The 20,506-nt window shown below is 40.7% G+C and overlaps 1 protein-coding gene across 1 annotated transcript in view; it reads right to left on the bottom strand.

Annotated features, from left to right (window-relative positions):
* SYTL5 (synaptotagmin like 5) overlaps positions 1-20,506 on the bottom strand; it is a 109,598-nt gene that overhangs the window by 39,668 nt on the left and 49,424 nt on the right. The window contains exons 3-6 of the mRNA XM_043570446.1: positions 18,776-18,891; positions 17,226-17,334; positions 13,504-13,638; positions 251-392 (exon numbers count right to left, since the gene is read on the bottom strand). Of these exons, the coding sequence (XP_043426381.1) occupies positions 251-392; positions 13,504-13,638; positions 17,226-17,334; positions 18,776-18,891 (502 nt within the window). The remainder of the gene's footprint in view (positions 1-250; positions 393-13,503; positions 13,639-17,225; positions 17,335-18,775; positions 18,892-20,506) is intronic.

The raw sequence follows: 20,506 nt of genomic DNA, 5'->3' as shown, positions 1-20,506 counted from the left end.
TAAGCCACATAGCCATTTAACCCCCCATCATACAAATACCACCTTTGAACCTGCTCCTTCCCTTTCCTTCACATTTCTGGCTTCCCACCAAGAGCTAAGGGTGCAGGAAGTTCAGTCCTGATAACGAAGCATCTACAATTAAACAGCATAAACAACATGCTTCAAGATCCCGAGAACTCAGACCCGACCAGGCAATGGTGGTGAGGTCAAGTCTCGGAAGCTGGGTGTCCTTTCACATTTGTGGACTTACTCTACTGCTGGCTGAGGTCACGCTGCGTGTGCTTGGAGCCGGTGACCTCTGCGTGACGGGGGTCACTCCACTGCTCCGGCTGCTCTTCCGAGTTGCCGGGCCAGCTTCCTGGTCATAAAGGTCTGATGAACCAGTGCTTCCCCTAAATGAGAAAGAATATTCTGACTTTAACTAGGATGCAGACCAGCAAGCAAAGACACAGCCATGGAAAAGCTTCCAAGAAAATGATGATGACAAGTGAACCCCCCCGAAACGCACTGCAGCCACACTGGAATCGGTCGCTATCTTCCTCAGAGACTCACTAGGCTCAAGCCCATTTGTCTGACTCCAGGGTTTCTGTAACTGAGCTTCAACCGACCGTTCCAGCCTTATTTGCTACTGCTCACCAGCATCCTCCCACCTGCGCAGGTTCTCCGCTCTCCTCTCAACTCACCACACTCACGGCACCCGCTCCAGCTTCTACCTCTAAGGCTTTTTCTCATGTTCTCTCCACCTGCTATGCTCTATTTGCCACTCTGCACTTATGCAAATCTTCGCCATCCTTCATGGCCCAGATGAAGGCCAGCCTCCCCTATCAGGCACTTCCTGTCATCTACAAGCCTTGTGAACCTCTGCTCTGCTCCGTTCTTACTGATTCACAGTCTTTGCCAAACTATGTAGCACTTCACTCCGGGATGTCTTATTTGGCTTCTAAGTGATCCACATATATGGGCCTTGTTGCCTCTTTCAACCTGAGCTCCTTGGGGACAGAGTTCATGACATATTTACCACATTATCTCTACCACCTTCATAAATGCCTTGGTGCAAAGGAGGCACTCAGTACATACTTAATCAAAGAGTGGGAATTATGTTTTATTTCCCTATGTTGTTTCAGTGTCTGACTCATGGTACACATTTAATAAATGTGGCATAAAAATAATGACATTTGGTAAATGGGCTTGACTCACTTTGTTTGCTAAAACTGATTCAATCCCATTCAATAATGATTATAAAATAATAGTGCCTGCCTTTGAGGTGATCATGATTTTCTGATTACATGGAGTTTCATAAGTATAAGTTTTGACAAATTAGATTTTAAGAGAAGTGTTTGTTCTATTTTATTCTTTATCCTCGGTGACCACAAAATACGCTAAGTGGTAAAACATAAGCCTTTGTGAATTTCACTATTTGATTTACTATTTAGTAAGTTATAAGTGCATCTATAATCATAAGCATGTTAAAGCCTAGACGTGATAGTTAACAGTGATTAGAACTTACGTTTGAGCCAATCAGAAAAGGTATGCAAAAGAATAGAGGAAGAGTGCTTTAAAAAAAAAAAAAAAGGATGTCTCACTGTGCATGTGACATTGCTGGAAGACAAATCTGGCAGAAGAAAGAACCGGCAATGACCACTGCAGCTATCAACCACAGCTCCTAACTTTTTCAAGGCTCTGCACCAGAGAAGCCACCAAAATCAAATCAAATATGCCCTGATTTTTACTCCTGGCTACCACCACCCTCAAAAATTATGCAAAGAGAAGCTACATTTACTGAGTATTTTCTAGGTGTTTGACGCTTTCCATGTCCCAACATCCCTGTAAGGAAAACATTCTTATTTTAAAGATGGGAACACTGAGTCCTAAAGAGGTTAGACAACTATTCCGTGTACGTAGGCATAGGTGTGTGTACACACACAACACACACCAACCCCACCACCACACCGTCACACAGTTCGTACATAATAAAGTCAGGACAAAAACTGAAAATTGCCTGCCTACCCAAAGCCTATGCTCATTCTAGTTTCTCCTGTTGCTTACTCATCACTCACCAAGATCAAATTGATAGAACCAGGCAGGCTGTACATTGCTAGAAGGAGCCATCAAGCAGAAAACAATTCAAGGGTGAGAGAGCTGGGGGTTAGTTTCTTGGAATCTGATGAGAAGAACCAAAAGTTCTCTGGGTAGCATTCCTATGATACCACATAGAAACAGTCTCTGGCTTCTTCCTCTAGATATGGCACCCTCAATGAATTATAGATTGCTCAGGAAGGGTCTAGGACTGTGTCTTGATTCTGACAAGAGAACAAAGTTTTATGATTAAATAAATTTATATAATTTGAGATTCTAAGTTCCTTGGAGACTTTCCAGAGCCCTCCAAGCTCAGGTGCTACACTTTTACACTTGACGACAGTTAACCATCTGAGTGATTTTGCTCATCTCAGAAGTCCTACCTAGAAAGATCTTAGAGACCTACCCAGGAACACTGTGGTGGAACCACAAAACTTTTCTACTATTTTAGGTAAAATCTCCTTTAAAAAACAAGGGCTAGTCATTAATCTTGCAGAAATGAGCCAAGAAGTTAGGATCAAAGGGACTCATGTAGATATATCTGCTTGTGCCTGTCCTGAAAGTTCTCCTTGACCCAGGTGGTTTTGAAAAAGTCCCCATCTCAGATGAGCTTCGCTAGAACCAAAAGTCCTACTTATGGAAGCTCTGGCAGAAGTTGATTAATTGTGGTGATGACATTCAAGAGGCTATCCTGTAATAATAAAAAAATTCTTATAAGTCAGCTACTGGCAATTGTTGCCAGAAGCACTACCTCAAAAATGACATATAATTTCACATTTGTCCCTGACATTTACCGTGAGCTTCTCAAAAATATTTTCCTCTCAGTCAGTTGTTTCAGTTGGTTAGACTAAAAAAGATTCAGTCTGATGAGGCATAATATCATAAATAGTTGGGTGCCAATTCTCTTAGATGTTATATAAAATATGACATAAAATACATAAATCATCGCCACTTAAATAGGAAGAGGATAAAAGAAGTCTAAATTCAAGAAGTTTAAAGTTCAATTAAGAAACAGCTATTTTTTGGGTCAGAAGACCTGAATAGGTATCTTCCCAAAGAAGGCATACATATGGCAGACACACAAAAAGATGCTCACCATCACTAATCATCAGGGACATGCAAATTAAAACCACAACGAGATCTAACCTCACAACTTTCAGAATGGCTAGATTCAAAAAGACAAGAAAGGGGCACCTGGGCGGCCCAGTCGGTTAAGCATCCAACTCCTAATTTTGGCTCAGGTCACAATCTGCCATGAGATCGCGCCTCCATCGGGCTCCACATCCAGCTCCACATTGGGCATGGAGCCTGCTTAAGATTCTCTCTCTCCCTCTCCCTCTGCCCCTCCTCTGTGTGCACACTCTTTCTCTCTCTCTCTCTCTCAAAAAAAAAAAGAGACAAGAAATAACAAGAGTTGGGTGAGGATGTGGAGAAAAGGGAACCTTTGTGCACTATTGGAAATGTAAATTGGTGCAGCCACTATGGAAAACAATGTAGAGGCTCCTTAACAAATTAAAAGCGGAAATACCATATGGTCCAGTAATTCCACTCCTGGGTATTTACCCAAAGAAAACAAAAACATTAATTCAAAAAAATATATGAACCCTTAAGTATATTGCAGCATTATTTACAATGGACAAGATATTGGCGCAACCCAAGTGACTACTGATAGATGAATGGATAAAGAAGACGTGGTATATAGATAATGGGATATTACTCAACCATAAAAAAGAATGATATCTTATCATCTGTGACAACATGGATGGACCTATAGGGCAAGGGTATAATGCTAAGTGAAATAAATCACAGAAAAATATATCATATGGTTGTATTCATATGTAAAATCCAAAAAACAAACGAAGAAATGAAGAAGCAAAATGTAGAATCAGACGTATCCATACAGAAAACAAACTGGTGGTTGCCAGAGGGGAGGGAGTGGGAGGACAGGCAAAACGAGAGAAGGAGAGTGGGACATAAAAGCTTTCAGTTATAGAATGAGCGAGTCACAGGAATAAAAGGTACAGCACAGAGAATATAGTCAATGGTATCATAATAGTGTTGCGTGGTGACAGACGGTAGCTATATCTCCAGTGATCACAGCATAACATACAGAGTGGTTGAATCCCTGTTGTACACCTAAAACGAATGTGACGCTGTGTCAACTATTCTTAAAAAATGAAAGACCTTTTTTGATTCAGATATCAGGTCACTGATACTTAAATTGGAAGTGTTGGAAATCAGTGTCAACAAAACTTCTAGCTAAAATTTGCTTAAAGGGAAACTGACAAGAAAGAGAGAGATTTTTCTTGTTCTAGAAGGGCCCAGAGTGTGGAGATAGGACACTGCCTGGGGGGCTCAGACATCCCAGGTTACATGAAAGACACATTGCCTAGAGTAGGAAACCGTCTCGTTTACTTTAGCTTATGAAATATACTTTAAAAGCCTTCCATTTTGTTATCTCTAATTTCACAATGGCCCCAAATCTTGATAATGGCTTTCTAGATTTATTTTTAGATAAAGGATCTAAGGACAAGGGACAGAGACTATAATTTAATGAGTTGCCTTTGTGGATTATATAACCATCTCCCAGGAGTTGTAGTCCGGAAAGCATTTCCCAGGATGCAACCCTCCCAGAGTGGCCTGACAATGTTGAGTCTGTGCCCGCATGGTTAAATGAATACTCCCCCAAGAAAGCTCAACCAAAAGGCAGCATTAATATCAGAGATACTAACACTCACTGTGACAATGAGGCTAGTGCATAGCATGACACAGAGACTGCGTATTCTTTCTGTGGTTTATGCACTTTCCTAATTTTTTTTTGTTATATCAGATCTGAAATGGATATGTAAGAAAAGCAAGGGAGGTAACAGAAAGTGAAGTGATCCCATTAAATGGGAAAGTTGTTAAACATGAGAAAGAAAAGAGAAAAAATCTGAACATAGGTCAACTTTCCAGTCTCTGGTGATCCCAAAATGCTTTGCCTTTCCTAACAGTCTTATGCGAGATGGGTGGTCTTCATCTGTGGCTGCACATCAGAAACAGTGGGGGAGCTTTTAAAAATCTCCAAGCTTAGACTACATCCAAGACTAATCACATCAGACTTTGAGCATAGGATCTAGGCCCATAGGATCAATATGTTTTAATGACACCACCCCCCAGTGATTCCAATATACAGCCAAGGCTGAGAAACACTGGGCTAAACTGTTGATTAGTTTGAATTTATTCATCTCAGACATCTCTCCATCTGCAATTTGCCCCCCTCATACCACTATTTTCTTAACCTCAGTAATCACATCAATACAAGTGATCTGTCCTCAAAACTTAGCCTGTGGATAAATGGAAGGACACTTTCTTTGTTAGTGAGTGAACGTGTTGTACCAGGAATCAGCAAACTATGGTCCACGGACAGAATCGAGCCCATTGTCTGTTTTTGTAGCCTGTGAGCCAAGAGTGGTTTTTACATTTTTTAAGTAATTGAAAAAAAATATTTTGTGACATGTGAAAAGTACATGGGGTTCAAATGTCAGTGCCTCTAAATAAAGTTCTGTTGTAATGCTGACATGCCCATTCATTTATCTATTGTCTACAGCTGCTCCAAGAGCAGAGTTGAGTGGCTGAGACAGAGACCGTGTGGCCCAAAAAGCTCAAACTATCAACTATCTGTATATCTACAGAAGCTGTGTTGACCCCTGTGAGTACTGCCCATCCATACAGGCACACAACATACAGATACGGGTATCTCCATTTAACAGTCAAATCCTTGGAGCACCCGGGTGGCTCAGGCGGTCGAGTGTCCAACTTTTGATTTCAGCTCAGGTCATGATCCCAACCACAGTTGTGGGATTGAGCTCCACATCAGGCTCCAGGCTGAGCAAGGAGCCGGCTTAAGATTCATTCTCATTTTCATTCTCTCTCTCTCTCTTCCCCCCTGCCCCCCCCAATCATGTGCTCTTTCTAAAGTAAAAAAATAAAATAAAATAAAATAAAATAAAATAAAATAAATAAATAAATAAATAAATAAAAAATAAAACTCTTTGGAGAGGTTGACACATCCTAAAAGGATGAATTTCAGGTACTGTGTGCATGTGTGGATAGATGTGTACAGATGTATGTGTTTTATTCTTAGGCATAGGTGAACCATCATAGGAGCTTTGGAATGCAGAATTAGGGAAGCAGAGAAATGAGGAAAAAGTACAAGTTCATCAGGAAGCTTCTCTAGCTGCAGTTTCCTCTGAAGTCACTGGCTTTCTGTGATTTAATTACACACATTTTCCTTCTGTCTCCTTCTTGGAGAAAGGATACAATGTGGTGGGTACTCAGTGAAATTTTGTTCAATGAATCATAGTGTTAATTATATAAAGAACCTTTATTTAATTTTTCTTTACCATTTGTTTTTTTTTTTTTTTGAGAGAGACAGACAGAGACAGAGAGACAGAGTGTGAGCAGGGGAGGGGCAGAGAGAGGGAGATACAGAATCCAGGCTCTGAGTTGTCAGCACAGAGTCCGACATGAGGCTCAAACTCACAAAGGGTGAGATCATGGCCTGAGCCGAAGTCGGACGCTTAACCGACTGAGCACCCAGGTGCCCCCAAGAACCTTTATATTTGATTTACTAAAACAAAGGATGATTTGTTTGGTGGGTTTGAAACTATTTAGTGTTTTCTTAAAGGACCTGCTTTATTTAATTTTTTTAAAATATAATTTATCGCCAAAATGGCTCACATACAGTGTGTAAAGTGTGCTCTTGGTTTTTGGGGTAGATTTCTGTGATTCATCGCTTACATACAACACCCAGTGCTCATCCCAGCAAGTGTGTGATGGGCATAAAGGACCTGTTTTAAGAAGACTCTCCTTAAAGTGGAGGAGACAGTCACCATGAGGGAAGGATTCTGAGTGGGTATGAAGGAAAAGAACAGGTAAAACTCCCAGTCTGAAAATACTTTTGTCTTTTACCATCACAATAGAATCCTGATCCCCTGTCTTCTTTCTAAATAATGGATGAAAGCCATTTGGAAGAGAGAGGCCACCAGCCATGAAAAACCTTGGGTGAATTGGAAGTCAGGGGCAAGAAAGCCGATTGCCTCCATGTGTAGACACCAAGGAAAACAAGTGTTTAGCAGAACTTAACTTTCAGGAACCAAAGGGAAAAGGCACATGCTCTGTACTTAATAGCTCAAATTTGCCAAACTCTTGTTCCATCTGGGATGCTATGTTGCTTATAAAAACAGGTCATCAATGTATCCGAAGCCATCTGTATCTCGGTCCAACTTAGCTCTTAATTTCATCTCTTTCATACAACACTTCAATTTTTACACTCTAAAATCCCCCAACAGTTCATTTTCCAGTACACGCAACATCGCTTTATGCCTCTTTTCCTTTATACTTTCTATTTCCTCTGTTTCATTCTTATCTTTTTTCACCTGGCAGGGTCCTCTTCATCCCTTAAAATTGCTTAGAGGTCATCTCCATGAAGCTTCTCTGAATCCTCTCAAAGGATAAATGCCTCTCTCTGGTTTTCCCATAGCACACAGAACATCTTTTTAACATGATACAATATTGTCTTGAAATTATGTGGTTATATCAATCTTCCTTGACAAATTGGATGTTCATGAAGGGGTGGAATAATATCACTGTCTAAAACCTTCCACAGTTAACTACCATTTGGAATACGGCACTAGGACAATAATGTTGACAGAACTGTGTGTTGAAATTATTTGTATAAATAAAATTCATAGGTGAGCCAGTCATATACCTCTACACCTTAATGATTTGCAGATGGAGAAGACCATTGGTGTATCTTAGATACCCTGAGAAAGGACACACCACAAAATATGCCTGAGTGAAAAAATTATTATACCGGAAGGGGGAAATGTGTTAAATTTAGTTCATAGAAATAGGACATGTCAAGGCAGTGAATCTTTGAGAAACGGCTGCAGAAACAGATGAGAGAGCAAAGGAGCTGTCCTTGGGCTCACAATCATTTGACCACAAGAACAAGGCAAGTCAAGAACCCAGTTGTAATCCAACCAAAGTATAATATCAAGAGTCTGGCTGAACGACCAAGTCTCCATAACTCCTCAAATTACTGTCATTACATAAAGGAAAGTCACACCTATATAAAGTTAGCATAAATCAGGAGCTGAGCAACCAGTGGTCTGACAAACTGCACCTTTGGAAGAGGCCCAAGAGCAGTCTGGGAAGGATGCTGTAGCAGACCCCAGTGCCCCCGCCCAGTTCCCTTGGCACTCACCTCTACCCACAGAATCCTATTTACTGTGAACACCCATAACTCTATGCCCGAGGACATTTTTTGGATCACAAGAGCATGGAGCACCTGTGCACAGAACAAGTCAGAAGTGCCAAAGAGTCAGTGCCCCAGAATTAGTCCTCAGCCAGTGATGAACAGGGAGCCGGTGTATAAATACCCCAGATTCCCAATCTCTTGACTAGATAATTCTAAAGTGTGTTGTACACTGTTTCCTACAGGTGTCCACTGAGAGTGAGCACTGGATCCCCATAGTAGTAAAGAGCTTCTTTCCTTTCTCTGGCTCATTTCCCCACTCCTTTTGGGTTTCCAAAATCACCTCCTAAATAAATTACTTGCTCTTGAATCCTTATTTCGGGGTTTGCTCTGAGGGGACCCAAATCAGGGTAGGTGTGTATGATGGGCAAAGGATAAGTAGAAAGGGATGACTGTGTGGTATAAACAGAAGTTTCTAGCTGAAGATGTATTTGGCAACTCCAGACTTCATATTACTCCCACCGATAGGGTCACGGTCTAAGCACATGAAACACTGGTGAATCTGATACGATGGCCATATTCTCCAATGTGACGACAGACCTGCCACAGAGAAACACAGCATCTTCCTTTGTCCATTTTGTACTGAACTGAGTGAAGGTTAAGTTCAAAGTTCCGTTTTTCCCTTATGTGTTTTAGGGGACATTGTTCATGTCCTACCCAGATCCCCTTATATCACTTGTGCTGGCTCTGCACGCTCATCTCCAGCTTCTGAGAGCTTGCCTGCTAATGGCCTGCACCCATGGCCTTCAGAGATCTGCCCTTTAGCACTGGAGCAAGGGGTCTAGACATGCTTTGGAGTGGGTCTTCCCAGACCCCCGTTGGAGAGGTGTCAAACAAAATGCAGAACTCTCAGCTACATTTGAATTTCAGGTAAACAACGAATCATTTTTAGTACAAAAATATACTAATATTTATAGAGTATATGAATGAAAATGATATTGCATGGGGCATACTTTGTATCTTTGTTTGTTAAATCTGGAAACCCTATCCAAGGGAATTCAGAGTCATTGACGAATTGGTAAAGGAGTGCGATGGTCCACCTCCTCAAAATGGAAAAACTCAAGAGACACATCTTATAGCTCCAGAATCCCTTGAGGGATCAAGCGGAGTTCTCAAATTCAGACCTCGTCTGAGAAAGCTCATTGCTTAGGTTCTTCCCATTTATTCTGCTTCCCTTACTCCTGTACTGGTTTCTCCTGGAATCACTTCATTAATAAATCACTTACTTATGAATCCTTGTCTGAGGGTTTGTTTCTGGATGAGCGTGACTTCACACAGATCCCTCACAAATCATACCGCATTGCCAAACTCATCACAACGTAAAAGGGCTTAGGACCCGCTGCCCTGAAGAGCATTCTATTTATTAACCATAGCTTCCATGCATATTCTTTTGAAAAAAAGAAGTCTCCTTTGCCTCATCTGTCAAGTCCCTAGCAGCAAGTGAAGGGCCGTGTGCTGTGCACCTCTGGGAGGCTGCTGGGCCTTGCCTTACCCATTCATACTTTTCCCTGCTTTCAAACTACCGAAAAGAAAGTTAACCAGGCATCTGGTAAAACATCATTTCCATTCTGATATGATAGGAGTTTTAAACAAGAATTCCCAAGCCCAGCTGCTCCAGGAAAAGAGCAACGGACCATGAAGAAATATGCATTGTGGAGGAGAAAGGGGGAATTCATTGCTGAGCTGGGTCAGGTAACAGACCAAAGAGACTGGCGGGGCCCTTACAGCCTCTTTAGGGAAATTTGCTGTTCCATATTCTAAAATGAGTTACAAGGGAGAAAGCAATTCTGCTTGCAAAAGCTAAGGAGGAATGGAAGTCTGCCAGTTTTACTACTTAGCTTTGCAGAATTACTGCAGCTTCAAGCAAACAAAAAGGAGCTAATATTTTTTGGTGGGGGAGTTAGGAAAAGATGGGCTACTTCCCACCCCAACTTTCCAAGGAATAGTTTTGGGATAATATAACTCATCTCACTGTGGCAGTCCATTAATGAGTCATCGTTATGATAAATGCACATTCTAGGAAATGAACGTTTTGCTCTACTGATCTCCCCAATGGCTTTATTCTCTTTCTTACTGGGAAAACACTGTTCCTGGAATGCTTAAGTCAAAGCATCCCCGACTACCATATCCTGATCTTCTATAAACCATTTCAGGTACTTAGGATTTAGAAGATAAAGTCTGCCTCCTTTCAGTTTACAACAAGAACAAGAAAACCCTAGGTCAATACAACAGTGTTTGGTGAAACATGTCCATATGGCTTTACAATATTATGATTATTTATACTCAGCAGTAGATAACACAGAAGAAATAAACCCAGGCACATGGATTCTGGAAGACCAGCAAAACCGTATTCTTGTTGAATAACTGTAACACTAATTAATTTAAAATGGAATAATCTATTTTGCTGGGTCAGGAGACTTTTTGGTTTCTAACAGGAACTCCATCTTTCCTCTTCAGATATATATATATATATATATATATATATATATATATATACACACACACACACACACACACACATATATGTATATATATACATGTATATATGTATATATGTATATATACATATATGCATGTATATATACATATACATATATGCATGTACATATACATACATATGTATGTATATATGTATACATGTATACATGTATACACGTATGTATACATGTATATATACATACATGTATATATGTGTATTTGTATATGTATATGTATATATATGTATTTGTATATGTATATGTATATATATGTATATATACATATGTATATGTATATATACATATATATATATAGAGAGAGAGAATATATTTTCCCTGTATGTGTATTTTTTATTTTATGTATATGTATTTTCCCTGTGTGTGTGTGTATGTGTGTGTGTGTGTGTGTGTGTGTGTGTGTGTGTGTGTATATACATATTTTTTTTAGGAAATATGTAATTTTTAATTGGGTAACTGGTTTTTCTGATTGTGTTTTGATTTGAAATCTCCCGATTTGAAGCAACCCTAGGATTGTCCCTCTCCAGTCCGCTGATGTCCTCCTAAAGAGCAGAGAAGAAAAAGCCAGTTCGACAGAACTGTCACATCACACGAGGTGCCGGCTGTGGTCCAAAGTGTACATCCACCCACACTGGGTCCCCAGGGTGCTGTTGTAGGGGGACAGGTGTAGAGGCCTGTGGGCGCGGCCACTCTTGGCCTCCTTTCCGTCTTGGAGCCGCTCGGCTAGGTCTGGTGGTCAGGACGTGGATGACCAGCCAGGCCGTCAGCGTGGCTGATGCCATCCCCAGAGCGGCCCCGCGGCGGATGGCCAGCCGTTTGGCTGACAATCTGCTGGCCGGAGCTGGAAGGGCCTGGGCAGCCTCTGGACTCCTGAAGAGGTCCAGGTGGCTCTCGGGCCTTGAATACATTGTCAGGGTGATGCCAGGAGAGGCACCCGTGGCCACCGAAGATGTGACGGCTTCTGCAGGCCTGGGTCGGGGGACCCTGGCCACCGTGCTGTCAGTGCTCTGTGGCGGCAGCCCGGCCTGTTTCTGGCCCTCCTCTGCAGCTAGCTTCCAGTCCATCCAGGTGGTGTGTGTGTGTGTGTGTGTGTGTGTGTGTGTGTGTGTGTGTATACATCACCCCTCTTAAATATTAGCCTGAAGTCTATGCCAAAATGGCTCATCTGTGGAGTCCCCAAGAAGCTGGGCAAAAATAGCAACACTAAGTTAGTTGGTTCTTACCTCTAAATAATGGGGACCACTGTCTGAGAGTCAGAAGTTCAACAACAGCACACAAAAATGAAGTTTTTATACAAAGATTCTGTGGAACATGGCAGGGGGCTGCCCCAAGGTAAGTCAAGGAGACGATTTCAAGGACAAAAGCAGCTATGGTTTGATTTTTTTTTTAATCATAAAGGAAATATATCTACATTCTTGAAAATTTGAAAACTACTGAATATCGTGAACTTTTGAGAGTGGATGATAAATGATTTTATACTTCATCATTTTTTTGTGTTGTTTTACACAAAATGCACTACTTTGCAGCAATGCTGTAGAGAAAAAAGAAACCAGTATAGAGAGCCACCATGGGAAAAAACCAAAGTCATAAGAGGGTCCTCTCTAGGGGAATTTGCTGTTCCATATTCTAAAATACATTACAGGGGAGAATGCAATTCTGCTCACAAAGCCTGAGGAGGCTTCACTAGCTGGATTTGTAGAATTACTGCAACTCCAGGAAAATGAAAGGGAATTAACATTTGGACAAACCAGTGAAACATGAGGGTACATCTTTTTTTCTCATCACTGCCTTTGATAGTACACTAATCATGAAAATAAGCCTTGACTTATACCCCAACAGGATAAAGAAAATCAAGCCTGATGTGAAATTACTATGCTCTTGGCTATCCTTTCTTTTTGCTTTTCTTTTTTTTTTTTTTTTTAATTTTTTTTTCAACGTTTTTTTAATTTTATTTTTGGGACAGAGAGAGACAGAGCATGAACGGGGGAGGGGCAGAGAGAGAGGGAGACACAGAATGGAAACAGGCTCCAGGCTCCGAGCCATCAGCCCAGAGCCTGACGCGGGGCTCGAACTCACAGACCACGAGATCGTGACCTGGCTGAAGTCGGACGCTTAACCGACTGCACCACCCAGGCGCCTCTCTTTTTGCTTTTCTTGACAAGGTGATAACCCTGGGCATAGGAGATTCTCACTTGGCCCCACTGATAACAAGTTGGATGAGGTGGAATTAGAAAGAGGTGGAATTTATGGAAATTCTCTGGAGCAGTTCAAGTGATGAAATTATTAATAACTTTTAAAAAGCTGCAAGGACTATATCTAATGCTCACATGTTTCTTTTCAGAAGCTTCAACAGAGAAAGATCAAGAAATCACTGAAAAGAATGTATTTTCCCTGTATATCCCCAAACATCAAGTCCCATCCCTACACATCACACCGATGATTCTGATAGCTGTAATTCCAGAAGGCTAAGTGCTTCCCATTTCAACTGAAAAATACCCTCCTGGCTTTTCATGTTATGTTACAAGTTCTCCAAGAAGAAATACTTTACAGGTACCTAGAAGCACTGTTTGGATGGAAATAAGTCAACCTTATTCTCAGGCTATACCATTGTGCAATCTGTATGTGCTTTACCTGTCTGAACCAGGGATGGACTTTAAACTCCGAAAGTTTTGGCCGTCTAAGTCCAAGCTGTAGCTCCGCCCACTTTCAGTTTTTGGAGTTATGATTTCTCCCCTGGTTGCTGATCTGAACTTGCTAAGAAGAAATCTGAAATTATGTAAATATATATGTACTTAGAAGTAACATCAGAGAAAAAGCATTTTAAAAGATCATTTCAAGAATACCATTTCTAATATTTTCAACAGTCAATAATTCTTCAATAAAGCGGCCTTGGGGCTGAGAGGTTCTGGGAAATTCCCAGTGCCTCGGTAGTATGCCATCAAGGGTAGTGGTAGAGGAGGTTATGACATTCTCCCAAGGCCATACCACTTGTCAGTAAGCCAGGCCTCTGTCCCTGCTAGGAAAAAGACCATCAACTTTGCAACTTACCTGGGAATAGGGAAACATTGCCTGGGTTGAGCCTGTATGCAGGGATGTTAAGACTAGGGAGCTTGCAGGTCATGATCTTGCAGTTCGTGGGTTCAAGCCCCTGCACCAGGCTCTGTGCTGATAGCTCAGAGCCTTGAGCCTGCTTCGGTTTCTGTGTGTCTCTCTCTCTCCGCCCCTCCCCCACTCACACCATGACACTCTCTCTTAAAAAAAAAAAGACTATGGAGCTTGAACTCATCTTGCTCAGAGAGGGGTGTTAGAATGATGGATCCCCTGGGACAAACTGAGGTGGTCTCTTATTAGACTACAGCTCCATGAGAAAAGCAACCCTGCCCTGCTGGTTTCCTGTCAGGTCCCCTGAGCCTAAAGTGATGCCTGGCACATACTAGAACCCAATCAATTCTTGTGGAATGAAGGACTAAACCCCTGTGGTGGAAACCATCTTTATATCTTTCAGGACATTTCTCCCTGCGGGAATGAAGTTTGAACATTGGGGTGTCTCATGTGGGATGAAATCTGACTGTATTCCCATTTGACTAAATTATTTAGAACTTGAACAAAAATAGCTTTTCAGGAACTGAGATTTGAGTCATGATCCAGGCCAGTGAAGGCCCAAAACATGGGGGTTTCCAAATATACTTTAATAAACAACCAAAGTTATATTCTTTTTGTGACAGCATTTGGAAAAATCAGTTCATTTACTTTATATTCCAGTTTTCTAGGGAGAAAATGTATTCCAAAGGTATTGGGACAATCTTAATAGAATCTGCCAAGATGTCTCTGTTTCAAAGATATATAAAGAGTATCTTGTCAAAGTGTCGGAAGCTTCAATTTAACTGGAAAATTACATTTTTTTTTGGTGAGAATAGTGCTCAATATAATGTCAATCTATGCTGCTCTGAGAACCACCTTGTTCATGTCCCCACATCCATACTTCTACTTAAGGTGTTTCTTCCATGTGGAATCATTCTTCCCCACCTTTTGCTATCCTGAACTCTTGTCTTCGAGGTCCTCATCTGGTCACACTTACAATTTTATGTCTTTCCCATTGTCCTCTGTGACCTCCCAACATTATCTAAGCCCCTTGTTTAATATTCACTTCTTTATTATCTAAGCCCCTTATTTAATATTTACTTAATTACTTATCCTTATGATATCTCTTATAGTTAATTAACACCTTGTCTTATTTTAGAAAGGCTTTCAGGCAGCTCATATTGTCATCTTACATTTTCCTAAAATTCTTCTATACATATTAACTTTTCGGGTATGTACCTTTTCTACCCAACTAACTGTTAAATTCCCTGAAAACAGAACCATCAGATCTCAGTTTTGAGTTCCAGCAGGGCTTAGGCCAGTGCTATGGCTGTTTTTAATTCAGAGCACACCCAATTCATTGTGCTGGTAAGTTACTTATTGTCTCCCAGCTCCAAGTACATCATTCTGTAATGTACTGAGTGAAGCCCGGCCTGGGGTCTGCAAACGACAGCTCCTACAAGCACCTGTGGGCTCTGAGTTACATGTTCAATCAAGCACAAAAGCAAAAAAAAAAAAAAAAAAAAAAAAAAAAAAGCCACAGGTCCAGCACTAAGGGAGCTCACAATTAAGTGTGTGTGTGTGTGTGTGTTTGGGAGAAGGTGGTGTCAGACTGCAATGTAAGAGTGATACTCAGGCACATGGCACTGTGGGAGCTCTGATGGGTGGCCAATGGATTCAGTACAACAGAAAGGACCAATACGTAGGATGTATGGTGACTCTAGGCTATCTTTCACATTCATCTCTGCTAATTGATGAAGACATGGTTAGTCATGGGTGTTTATGTTACATGACATTTAGCTTTCACTCCTACTCACAGTTCAAGATTCTAAAAAACCAAACCAAAACAAAAACAGACGTTCTCTAGAGCCAGATCAAGGCTCAGATACTGGCAGTCTCGCACACTGCTTTCGGCTGAGAGAACAAAGCAGTGCTACTTAGAAAGAACATAAAGTGACCTGGTGGACATTAGAACCCTCACTAAGCCACAAAACAGATCAACAGTTGCCTGAGAAATGAAGACGAACAAATGCAGAGCCGGGAAGCAGAAGTTTGCCTTTTGGTCCTTTTAGCCTGCATTTTAGGGGCCTCTTTTCTCCCCTGAAGAAGCCGTGTTGCCTCCAGTTTCCTAGTGCCTCCTTGACTCTTGCTTCCCTATGTGCCTCCCATTCTTATTCTTAGTACTTGAGACATAGATTTTCTGAATTAAGTTACTGAGGTAGCCAAATGTGACTTCTTCCTTAAGGAAGCCCCCATTTGAAAGAGGGGACATTACGTTTTAAGCCCAATTAATAAATCTTTGATTTGGATATTTCATGTATCAGCACTCAGGTTGGGGGAGAGTGTTGGCATTCTACAACAAAGGGAGTTGTCACTTCTTTATAGACAAAGCTGGCCCTGACATGAAACCTTCTACCTAGAAGGAATGAGAACCATTTAGTGCAAGACCAGATATGTCAAATGAAATAAAAAGTTTTATTTATATGTTCAGGTCCAAGGTGACCTTTATTTATTTAAGATTGAAAGTATGTAAAACTTCATGTTCTAGGGGGAATGATAGGATAATATTGCCTTGGTCAGGTATGTTGACCTTCTCTGGGTCACTGAAGTGACATCGAACTTGAAAAACTAAGGGGTCTCAGCAGTAGCACTGCTAGGAGTTTACCCAAGGGATACAGGAGTACTGATGCATAGGGGCACTTGTATCCCAACGTTTATAGCAGCACTCTCAACAATAGCCAAATTATGGAAAGAGCCTAAATGTCCATCAACTGATGAATGGATAAAGAAATTGTGGTTTATATACACAATGGAGTACTATGTGGCAATGAGAAAGAATGAAATATGGCCCTTTGTAGCAACGTGGATGGAACTGGAGAGTGTGATGCTAAGTGAAATAAGCCATACAGAGAAAGACAGATACCATATGTGTTCACTCTTATGTGGATCCTGAGAAACTTAACAGGAACCCATGGGGGAGGGGAAGGAAAAAAAAAAGAGGTTAGAGTGGGAGAGAGCCAAAGCATAAGAGACTCAAAAACTGAGAGCAAACTGAGGGCTGATGGGTGGTGAGAGGCAGGGGAGGGTGGGTGGTGGGTATTGAGGAGGGCACCTGTTGGGATGAGCACTGGGTGTTGTATGGAAATCAATTTGACAATAAATTTCATATATTTAAAAAAAAAGGAAAGGAAAAAAAAGAAAAACTAAGGGGTCTTTATTTCAGAAGTTTCTGGAATGAATTCAAATATGCCCTTGGAAAAAGTGTGTCTTACCCCTTTTTCCTGGGTCCATCATGACTGGCCTTTTGCCTGGCAGAAGGTGAAGTGTTTGCCTTTTCTGCATCCTGGTGGGGTTGCTCTTGACTTTGTATTTCTTCAGTTCCTCATTAAAAACAATCAGAAGATAAATTTACATACAAAATGGCCAGAAACGAGAGCAATTTTCTATTCTTCATTCACTTTCCTACGTTAGCAGAGGACAAAGAAGTCCACAATAATTGGCAATGACATTCCCATCCTGTTTCCTAGTCACACAGTTATTTCTAATCTGCTGAGTGTTCCAGAGTTAAATGAAGACTAAGTTGAGGACTCATCTGTGGGAGGTTTGCTGAGATAAGCTTTCTAGGGATGTCCACAATGGAGGAATGATACATCATCCCTCTACAGATATTTTTAGGGCAGAGGAGCCTGGGTTCATGAGAACTCCAAATCCCTAGAGACGGGACTGTAGAAACAATACCCTGATTTCTGAGCATATAAATCAGATTTCCTGCGTATACCTCATGACTTGAGAGAGAGTCTACACTCTGAAAGGTGCTGAGATATGAGTGGGGAAAACAGCCAGAGCTAGCGGCTTAATTCTAACTCTACTCCATTCTGTCCTCCGGTGGCATCAGACCTGATCTTACCCATCTGGGGAAGCCCTTCCTTGCTAGTGCCACATCCAGAAGTGACGCTGGAATCAGTTCCAAGCCTCCCAGCTTTACCTGCCAGACTTAAAAATGAGGGGATTTGTCTCTGTATATGAAACATGAGACACCCTAGGACCAAGCCAGAAGATGCCTGCTCCACCTTTACTAGGCCACACATGAGAAATATGCTCCAACACACAAGTTTCACTCAATATTTAACCAGTTAAATTGTAGTCTGAGTGCACAGAATAGCATTCTCAAGGTGGAGTGTCATTTACATTTGGTGACAGTATAATGCTTCATTGAGTGAAAGGGTCCTGAGCATTTCAGGCCATTTAGCATCTCTGGCTAAATGCTATTAACCACCCACTACATGCTATTAATCCCACCTCTGTCACTGCCACAACCAGTAATGCCCCCATTGTATTTCTAAATGCTCCCCTGGCTTGAGGGAGGAGGGCCTGGTACACGATATCACCCCTTGGTTGAGAACCATTGGATTCATAAAAGGAACATTTAAAAGCAATTTTATGGAAATATATCACGTTGAAAAATCAAGGAGTGCTTTCATAATGTGAATCATTTAATTCATCTGTTTTATGTTACTGTCTTAAATGTTTAGTAAAATATTGGAAGTGCATTCAGGAAAAGAACTATGTGTGATGAAAGTAAATACTTCCTTTGAATATCTCAGCATGTCAGCTATATGGAAAATCACTGTGGATTTTATGTTCTGTTGATGTCCTCTTCCCTTGTATGAATTACAGATTGAGATTTCATGCTGAGTTTTGAAATGACCTAAGGGATTCAGGAAATTCAACTATGTTTATTTGCAACATATACAGGGGAATTATTTAGCTCATAAAAGTAAAAATTAAGGCAGTTTTGAAACCAAATAATTGCTTTAGTTACCTGGGCTTCTTCTTAAGATGGACTGTCGGACTATATCAGTGCCCAGAAGATTGACTTGCTTGAAACGCTTTGCCTTTTCTTCAAAAAACCATTCACCGGTTACAATCCTTAGCTGCCTACTCAAGAGAAAAGGAGAGAGCATTGAAATTCAGTTATCTGGCCAAACAATTAACTCTCAAAAATCCTTAATTGAGTAAAAAATAGCCAGTCCTTTATAGAATCTATCTCAATTTCTAGAGTATTTTATGGTGATTATAATGGCAACTATTAGTTGAATGTATACTACATACCAGGTACTTTCTAATTGATCTTTATACTTCATATATTTTTATTCACATAACTCTGTGTAAATATTATCATCCTCATTTTGTAGATGAGCAAATTGACACTTAGAGCAATAAAATGACATGTCTCATATCGCATAGCTAATAAGTAAAAGACTCAGGATCCCATTCCAAGCAGTCTGGTCTAGGGCTCAAGTTCTTAACCACCTCATTAGAGGGCAAATAATCTTCATTGGAAACAACGGGGAATGAGTGAAGGTTTTGAATTACAAAAGGGCCACAATTAGACTGTGTTTTAGAATGATACCTTGATATACTCTGATGATTGGCTTAGAGTAAAGAGCAATGGAACAAGACAGGTTGGCCATGGCAATAGTCCGGGAAAGAGATGACAAGACACATGCTGGGGCAATGGCAAGACTAACAGAAATGAAGAAATAAAATAAAAATGTAGGAGGTAGAAGGGTCTGCCTGAATTTTACAACCAACTGCTGAAGGTGGAAAAGAAGAATCTTTGAACAATCAAACCCATTTTTTTAAAGCCCCACCTACATGATAACACAAACCCTTCACTCCAGTTACAAAGGGTATTTACCATTCTCTGAATATGGATTATAGATGTGTTGATAAAGTAGTGTTCCACTACTACTGTCTGAACACTTCTACAGAGGACTGTACTGGAAAAAAGGTTGAAAGGTGGAGTGGGTCATATAATGAAAATCTTGGAATGTCATGGTAAGGAGTTGGAATGAACTCTTAGTTTTTCTAAAGTTCAGGTTGCCTCATATAATCTCTGGAGCATTATCTGCACAAAGAAGAAACCAGAGGCAGGCCGATGAGGAAGTTATTGCAACAGATAGAATAGGAAATGATGAAGATGCATATCAGTGATGATAAGAAAGATATAAGGTGAAAAGGGTGAAAAGAAAGGTATAGATTCTTGGGCCAATGAGAATGACAATCAGCAAGACTGGTGACAAGTCAGACATGATGGCTGGAGAAAAGCAGCTGAGAGTCATCTTGAGATTTCTAGCCCCAAGAAGCATATAGATGTGATTCAGTAACTAATTGGACTTAGAAATTAATAATTGGATCCTAAATTATCTAAAAATAACCCCCAAAATATGTCAATATGTTCCCCACAGCAACTACACTGAAATGCTACTTCTAAATAGAAAAGACAAAATTAAGTTATATATGAAACACAGTTCCACTACTGGGGAAAAGAAGTGAAAATGTTATCGTTGGAGCAAATTATTCATTGAAAGGAAAGACTATATATAGCATGTAAATCTCAGATTTATTCCCAAGTGGCTAGATCACCTGTTGTGAAGCAAGGGTTACTGGATTAGTTAGAAACTACATATGATATATTAATGGAATATATCAAATCTAAGAAGATCTAATTTACCAAAACCAAATGCTTAAATGGGTTAAATTATTTCTG

This window comes from Prionailurus bengalensis, chromosome X, assembly GCF_016509475.1.
Source record: "Prionailurus bengalensis isolate Pbe53 chromosome X, Fcat_Pben_1.1_paternal_pri, whole genome shotgun sequence".
In the NCBI taxonomy this organism is placed as follows: domain Eukaryota; kingdom Metazoa; phylum Chordata; class Mammalia; order Carnivora; family Felidae; genus Prionailurus; species Prionailurus bengalensis.
The sequence above is the reverse complement of the archived record's forward strand: the minus strand, read 5'-3'. Positions and strand labels throughout refer to the sequence as shown.